This window comes from Populus trichocarpa, chromosome 12, assembly GCF_000002775.5.
Source record: "Populus trichocarpa isolate Nisqually-1 chromosome 12, P.trichocarpa_v4.1, whole genome shotgun sequence".
NCBI classification, from domain to species: Eukaryota; Viridiplantae; Streptophyta; class Magnoliopsida; order Malpighiales; family Salicaceae; genus Populus; species Populus trichocarpa.
Genome location: NC_037296.2, coordinates 13814842 through 13822436, shown reverse-complemented (window position 1 = coordinate 13822436; position 7595 = coordinate 13814842). Strand labels below are relative to the sequence as shown.

General features: G+C 36.4%; 2 protein-coding genes across 3 annotated transcripts; one reads left to right on the top strand and one right to left on the bottom strand.

Annotated features, from left to right (window-relative positions):
- Positions 1 to 331: 331 nt before the first annotated feature.
- Positions 332 to 5542, top strand: LOC112325746 (phosphatase IMPL1, chloroplastic). 2 transcript variants are annotated; one of them, XM_024592744.2, is made up of 10 exons: positions 334 to 773; positions 1319 to 1386; positions 2399 to 2532; positions 2808 to 2896; positions 3063 to 3120; positions 3208 to 3260; positions 3654 to 3752; positions 3867 to 3980; positions 4615 to 4716; positions 5221 to 5542. In XM_024592744.2, the coding sequence occupies exons 1-10, from the start codon at positions 468 to 470 to the stop codon at positions 5317 to 5319; spliced, it is 1122 nt and encodes a 373-aa protein (XP_024448512.1). In that variant the 5' UTR covers positions 334 to 467; the 3' UTR covers positions 5320 to 5542. The 2 variants fall into 2 exon arrangements, with proteins under 2 accessions (XP_024448513.1, XP_024448512.1); XM_024592745.2 differs by lacking the exon at positions 3867 to 3980 and having other exon boundaries at positions 332 to 773.
- A 142-nt stretch (positions 5543 to 5684) lies between these two features.
- LOC18103907 (protein PHLOEM PROTEIN 2-LIKE A1) lies at positions 5685 to 7288 on the bottom strand. The gene is made up of 3 exons (XM_006376954.3): positions 6691 to 7288; positions 6497 to 6615; positions 5685 to 6295 (listed from the first exon to the last, which is right to left on the bottom strand). The coding sequence occupies exons 1-3, from the start codon at positions 7042 to 7044 to the stop codon at positions 5926 to 5928; spliced, it is 843 nt and encodes a 280-aa protein (XP_006377016.1). The 5' UTR covers positions 7045 to 7288; the 3' UTR covers positions 5685 to 5925.
- Positions 7289 to 7595: the final 307 nt, after the last annotated feature.

The window sequence follows — 7595 nt, the reverse complement described above, 5'->3', positions numbered from 1 at the left end:
CAATTATAACTTTTAAGGCAAGTAAGAATTCTTTTAATGGTGGCAAGCTTGTGCTAGTCTACTTTAATATGTCAAGAGTGTTCATCAGTCTCTCCCATCAAATGCATTTTTTCAGACATCTTCGTTGATCAGATGCATACAATGTCATAACTTGAGTCAGTGAACTGTCAAAGCTACTGTGGTGAGGCAAAAATGCTAGTATGTATTAGTCTCTATAATCATCCTTGACTCCTTGTCCTTACCTAACTCCAGACGACATGTAACTCACCATGAACGACATGACACTACGCAGTCTGTCCATCTAAATTCCACCTTAGATTCCTAGTACATGCAGACAAGACTAGCTTAGCAACGCAGATGCATAAAAACCTGTGGCACAGACGCTAGTACAAGCAAAAACCTCAAAAAGTCCCAAACTTTGTACCTCAAAAAGTCACAAAATCAAGAACTCTTTAACTGGGATTGAAATGGGCAGGTCCCTAGTGTTTTCCACTAACATTCCCCTTGAATTTTCTCAGAACCCCAGATCATTTTCACTCTTACATCACTCAAAACTTTGTTTTCCACAAAGATTTATTGAGAATTCTCAGAGTGGTTATAAAAAAATTCAGCTTTTGAACTTGAAACTAGCGAGAAATGTGTGCACAAAGGCTGCCTTGTCAGAGATTACTAATGAAAGGAAGTATCCTAAAGTGGGTGCTCCATCAACTGGGCCTATATCAGCTAATCAGCTTATTCAAGTAGTTGAAACAGCCGCTAAAACTGGTGCCGAGGTTTGGTTTCTCTCTCTAGCTCTCTCTTTCAAGGATTCTTTAACTGAGTGAGACTTTGATTCTGGTTCCTGTTCAATTCAAAGTGGCTTTTTTTTAATTAAAAGCTCATGACAATGTGAAATTTATGAGCTTTTGTTGTGTTTTTGTTCAATTTTCTTAGAAATGATATGCGTTTCTTCTGAAATTTGTTTAATTTTTCAATTAATCTGGAATGCCTGAGTTATGTTCTACTCTATATAGGATATGAAGTTCCATTAATAGTCAATTTAATTATGGATACATGACCCAGTTCTTTTCCAAAGCAATTCTATGTTCTAAAGAAAAAAAGAAGAAGACAACATTGAACATATTTATAAATGTTTCCATTGCTAAATATCTCTCAAGTGAATGTCCTGAATTTTTTTTTTTTAAATAAAGTTTTTTTGTATATTTTTTTGTTGTTAATTGACCATGTATGATTTAGGGATTGGCTGGTGTACATTAATAACATCAAGTAAATGCAAATTGAACCTGTAGTTACCTAAGCATTCTGTTTCTCAATCCAGGTGGTGATGGATGCTGTTAATAAGCCTAGAAATATCACGTATAAAGGACTTACAGACTTGGTGACCGAGTAAGGACTTATCAAAGTTTCCCAACTATTGATGTATGTCTATATTTTCTTTATTATTCATAGTCATATAGTGTTTATGCTATTGAGGGGAAAAGCTTGTTACCTCCTTTATCATTGTTTATTGCCTACCTTGTCATCTAAGTTAGATGATAGATAAGATGTTTCAAGGTGATGATCTGTGTGGATAAATTGCATTTGCACCTTAATACACTCGTATGTCCTTGTGGAATCAGAATGTGAACATTGAAAAGCAGTCCTTTTTTTGCTTTCTGATCATTCTTAATATCTTGCTGTGTGGCATTGATTAAATCATTAAATATCAGCAACTTAATAACTGGGCCTAGATGAAAAAGAAATTCATCTCTATCAATTTATGAGTAAATTCATCTGCCACTTTTCTGTAGACTAAAATTCAAAGGAATGTTCTCAATATGCAGATATAAACTAACAATATTTGGAACTAATCATATACTTGATGGGCATGCACTCAAGCTGCTTTTCCCTATTGAGTAATTGTATAGCCTTCAGAGGCTGGAAGATGTTTTCCACAAATCTTTCTCCTCCTTCCTGTTCCCACATAGGATGAACCCTCGCATTCACGCACACAACCGTTGCACTCAGACGCAAAGCTATACAGATGTCTTTTAGTGGAGATCATTTAAAATGGATGTCTTGGCAGGGGGATTTCTTGAAAATGAAAAATTTATCTAGTTACAATTTTCATTGATGGCGGCAACCCATTTCCTGTGCAAGAATTATCATTGTGTGATCATGTCATTCAATCACAGTCTATAATCATTTTATCATTGTAGTCCATAAAAACGATGCATGTATTGACTATTGGGTTCTGGCTTAAGGAGGAGTTGACAGATTGACCACTATATGGTCATTAAGTTGCTTTTTAGTTAAAGATTTTCCAAAGCATCTGATATGTTGGTTTCCCTTCTTAACTGATCGGATTCTGAACTGAAACATGACTATTTTCACTTTATTTGTCCAAATTTACTTGCAGTACAGACAAAATGAGTGAGGCAGCTATATTAGAAGTTGTTAGAAGGAATTTTGGAGATCACCTCATTCTTGGGGAGGAGGGAGGAATCATAGGAGATACATTATCAGATTATCTATGGTGCATCGATCCTCTAGGTTTGTCTCTTTTAACTCTTGGTTTGATATTTTTGTTATGCTTTTTACTTTTTCGTTTTGAAGATTTCTTTTTTCATTTTTTCTCTTTTCTGGGTGTGGAAACTACAGTTATATAGAATTTTAGAATTTAATTTTGATTATCAATTATGCATCATTGATAGCATTATGATTGGCATCTTTTCTAGACATATATCAGAAAAGCTTTGCATGAGTAGATCTTTGTTATTTTTTCATGTTAAGTGACTTGAAGTTATCAAACATTGCTATTTATGTAGATGGAACCACAAATTTTGCACATGGTTATCCTAGCTTTGCAGTTTCTGTGGGAGTTCTGTTCCGAGGGAATCCGGCGGCTGCCGCTGTGGTACTAATCAAATTTATTTCTATCTTAAAAGATAATAAAGTAGACAAGGCCTAATTCTTTTTCGACATAAAAGAAAGATGAAAACACAATCACAGGAAACAAAAATAATCAACATTACATGACTGAAAAGGAAAACGAAAGCTGACAATCTAGCATTTGTTTTTAGGTGGAGTTTGTCGGTGGTCCTATGGCTTGGAATACACGCACATTTACTGCAATTGCTGGTAAGAAATTTTACTGAACTTGTTATTTTCTTTATTAAATTGCCTCAGTCATTTGTTCATCTATGGTACTACAATTAATCATGTTAGGTGGAGGAGCATTCTGTAATGGCCAAAAAATTCATGCAAGCCAAACCGATCGGGTACGTGATCATGTGTTGATTAAGATTAAGATCCTTGATTTTCACACATCACATCTGGAGCTACTTTTAAACTTGGCTTCAATACTTGCTGAAGCTTAAAGCCTTACTAATGAGTTGAACTCACTCTTATAGATTTAACACATCATGGAGAGTTAATTGACTTGCATCATTTTATCTACATAAAATTATCATTTTGCATCATATCTTTTCTAGAATCACTAAGAATGAAAAGGGAAATGGATAGGTAAACAAATGACATAAATTGACCATTTTGACTATATTAGCCAGGTAGATTGTAAATATCCCCAAGTTCATGGTTTTTAAGTTGCTCCTCATTTCCTTTTGTTCTTCTTGTTCCCTTGTTTTTCTTTTCGTTTCTTTTTTTTCTTATAGGTTGAACAGTCTCTTCTTGTGACTGGCTTCGGATATGAACATGATGATCCATGGGCCACTAACATAGAACTATTCAAGGAGTTTACTGATGTCAGCAGGGTATTGCCGTTTTCCTTTTAAATTGTTTACTTGTCTGATAGGCTGTTGTTTTGTTTAACATAACATATTCTGTTTTTGCATTCTCTTCTTTTTCTGCTGTCTAATAATGTATAGGGTGTTAGAAGGCTGGGTGCTGCTGCAGTTGACATGTGCCATGTAGCTCTAGGGATTGTAGAAGCATATTGGGAATATCGTCTTAAGCCTTGGGATATGGCTGCTGGTGTTCTGGTAAAAGTTGTCTTTTTGCAAATGCTTTTGCCTCATATGCAATTAGACTCTATTTCTCTTTTTGAGATTGTATTACTTATTAATGGGGTAAAATATGACCTATTAGTGTATTGGCACCTCTTATATCCTACATGCCAATCTAAATAACTCAACTTACCTTTAGGTGTGTGTGGTGGTAAGGCTTCCTGACTCAGATTTCTGCTTTGGTGAATATCTAATGCTTTGCTAATATGTGCAACGGATTCCTAAGTTGGTGTCCACTTAAAAATTACTGCAATTACCCCATCAAGAAAGATGCTGAAGGTTGTACTTTCTAGAAATTGAGGAGTAACTTATCATTTTGACTTTGCCATTGAGTCATTGACCGAGTGCTCTCCCCCTAAAGCTCCATGGTGACTCTTCAACCATAAGCTCTACAGTAAACATAGTCGCACTGTTCTTGGCGCTATGATTATTTCTCTTACTCGCCACTTGTTAAACTTGCTAAAATCACAGCCACCATCCTTGGCATTCCCCAACTAACATAAACAGGCACTTCAAACTATATGTGTTGAATATAGAATCAATTTTGCTAGTAATCAGGCTCGGTTCTAAATATTTCAATATTAATGTCTTCTTTTTACTTATCAAGCAGATAGTTGAAGAGGCTGGTGGGACAGTATCTCGCATGGATGGTGGAAAATTTTGTGTATTTGATAGATCTGTTTTGGTGTCTAACGGTGTGCTGCATGCCAAGGTTAGACTTCACTGCCTGTTTCCTTTGACAAAATTGAGCATTGTTCTTTCTCTGTTTTCCCCATTCTTTGAGTGCAGACATGAGACAAATGGCATGAAAATCTTAACCAAATGGAAAGGCATTCGCGGTAAATATATATGACTTCTAAGGTCACAATTTTGAATAGCTAATTGTTGGGCCCTCTTGTTCTAATTGGAAAATATCTAGTACCCATTTATGAGGGAGTTTTTTCTTCCTTCCACCAGAAAAGATGAGAAGGAAATTGCTAGAACAAGTACCTTTTCTTGGAAGGAAAAGACTGACCCCACATCCCATGATGGATGTGGAGAAGTCTATTCACTCTGAAAATAAATAGATCAAATGTTCTATATTCATATTACACTATGTGATCCTCAACCCTTTTGGTAGCTGTTCCATGATTTCAAATAATGTGCCAAATTCGTTAGTGTGCTCTGTGATCTTGTTTGAATCAGATGATATATATTGATTTTCTTTATAATGCAGCTTTTGGAGAGAATTGCACCTGCAACTGAGAAACTGAAAAGCAAAGGAATTGATTTCTCATTGTGGTATAAACCAGAAAATTACCGCACTGATCTTTGAGATGACTAGCATTTATTCTCATTTGGAGCTTTGCTGCAGCAAGCAGGTGTTGCATATTGGTACCCTAACTTGTTTTTATTTTCTGAATTGATCTTTTAATATAGCTTTATTTATTTGATTGTCATGCACTTATGTACAAGCTCCTGTCGTGTTACTTGATAAGCGACATGGATGCTTCCTTATCATGTACGTTCTTCAAAAATAAAAGAATTAGTTTAATGCAGTCTCTTTCATGGTCATGATCTTTACAATTGAGCGGTGAAAGGAAGCGCTTCAGTTTGTAGATGACCGTGTTGTAGGGACAAAATGCGACATGCAAAAATGTCATCATGCTATAATTATTTTTTCGAAAAGGTAAAACAGAATTAAATAGCAACACAGTTTTATTTTCATTCAACTAATTTATCAAATTCAGCATCTTCAATGAAAACTTGGAGATCTACACTCTCTTGAATCTGTTTTGATTATTCAAAGCATGGTAACTTTGCTATCCACTGAATATTTGAAGGAAATCATAGGTTATTCTTCAGCCCATTTCTGTTGATAGTAGATTATTCTTTAGTTCATTTCTGTCGATAGTAAATGTTATATCATTTCTGTGAAAGATTAAGTTTTTGGTCGAATGGCAATCCCTTTGATAACAAGGCCCCTCTTCCATTCTCCGCCATCATATTCATGCATGCCGAATTGTATCTCCCCAACATTTTCTGGTGAAGTTATTAACTCGCCAACTGGCACTTCAATCCATTGCTCTCTTGGTTTTGTTTGTAACTTTTCTTTGCGTTCTTGCTTGTATCCATTTGGGAGAACCAGTGAGACATTCACTGGAACTCCCCATCCATAAGCTGGGTCTTTCAGCTTTATTACAAATACAACTTCATACAAAATACCTGGGGAGAGCATTTTTGTGTTGAATTTCCCATATATTTCCAGCCAGCAAACATCTAATAGCTCTGCCACATCCACAGTGACATCACTGTCATAAGAGAACTGATGATTAGGACTTGAGAAAAATGAAATCTCCTGGAAATGAAGCTGACATGAATTTGAAGATGTACTAGATATACGCATTATGCATATCAGACTAGCTACAGCATGGAAACTGGGATTCCGGCATCTTAGAAATCAAATACTCAAGACAGAAACCCTAGTATGGATTGAATACATCTATAGTTACCCTGATTCACATATGGAAGGCCATTTCCAGTAACGTGTATCTCCTCCCCAAGTGATTGATAGATCCTTTGCAAACAGCATGAAGCAATTTCTGTAGCACTTCTTTTCAACCCAGTACTTCTGCAATAAAATTGCAATGATTTTTAGGAAGTAAAAAAATAATGGTACAATTAAGGAGATGGAAATGAGTTTTACCTTTCTCTTTTGGTTCAAGAAAACTCCAGTGCTCAGTTGATCATACAGTTTGTCCACTGAAGACCTGTCAACTGGGGAGTCTGCATCTCTTAATATGGCTTCACAGTTATGTGGTAACTTGACTTCTTTTACTGTCTTTGCTTTGGCATCATGAAGTGGCTTAACATCTGCTGCTTTCTCCTGTCGTATCACGAGGGGCTTTGCTTCTGGTGCTTTCTCCACCGTCTTCAACTTGGTTTCACTCTGTTTTGCCTCTGTCGATGTCTCTTCGTTGTACTGTGGCCGAGTACGGCTGGGTTCGCCCCCTGTCTGTTGTGACTCTGAAGCCTCATCGTGTGAACTCCCTGCTCCCATCTCTTCACAATCATCAGTTCCTCACACACTTCTGTTTTTTATAGCATGGTGAGGTCAAATTAGTCGTCATTCATCTTGTGCACTAGAAGATCAAATTAGTCATCAATTATTCTGCCAAAAATGTGCTATCTCTTGATCTGGCCGTCCAGTGATGGAAAATCAATCAAGTCCTGGGCTGTAATCCCTTGATCAAGTGTGCTGATCTATGATTAATGTATTGAATTGTAAGTGGTCTAAAAATTTGTGATCCATCAAATTAAATTAGATGCCTTGTGGGCTAGAGAATATGTGTTTTTCTTTCCTGTTTCAATGGTGAAGTATTTTTTGGCTAGCTTACGAGGTTAAGTTCCTTTCCCATCGGGTTTCAGATGAACCATTCGCATCTAGACTAATGCGTTTGCGTGTGTGGACCGATGCTTTCACAAGAGCATTGGATTCGGATTCGACAGAGGTTACCACGTGATGATACAGATGATGTTCACATCAATGAAAGAAAGTAAAGAAGATACATTTTGCTTCCATTATAAAAGAAAAAGGTAGTTGTTCTGTGA

Bases quoted from the DNA above. Each gene is read 5' to 3' on its own strand.
- LOC112325746 (XM_024592744.2), top strand. From the start codon at position 468: ATGGGCAGGTCCCTAGTGTTTTCCACTAACATTCCCCTTGAATTTTCT. The intron at 774-1,318 runs GTTTGGTTTCTC...TTCTCAATCCAG, and splicing joins CCGCTAAAACTGGTGCCGAG to GTGGTGATGGATGCTGTTAA. The intron at 3,261-3,653 runs GTACGTGATCAT...TTTTTCTTATAG, and splicing joins ATGCAAGCCAAACCGATCGG to GTTGAACAGTCTCTTCTTGT.
- LOC18103907 (XM_006376954.3), bottom strand. From the start codon at position 7,044: ATGGGAGCAGGGAGTTCACACGATGAGGCTTCAGAGTCACAACAGACA. The intron at 6,616-6,690 runs GTAAAACTCATT...ATTTTATTGCAG, and splicing joins TCTTGAACCAAAAGAGAAAG to AAGTACTGGGTTGAAAAGAA. The intron at 6,296-6,496 runs GTAACTATAGAT...CTCTTATGACAG, and splicing joins CCTTCCATATGTGAATCAGG to TGATGTCACTGTGGATGTGG.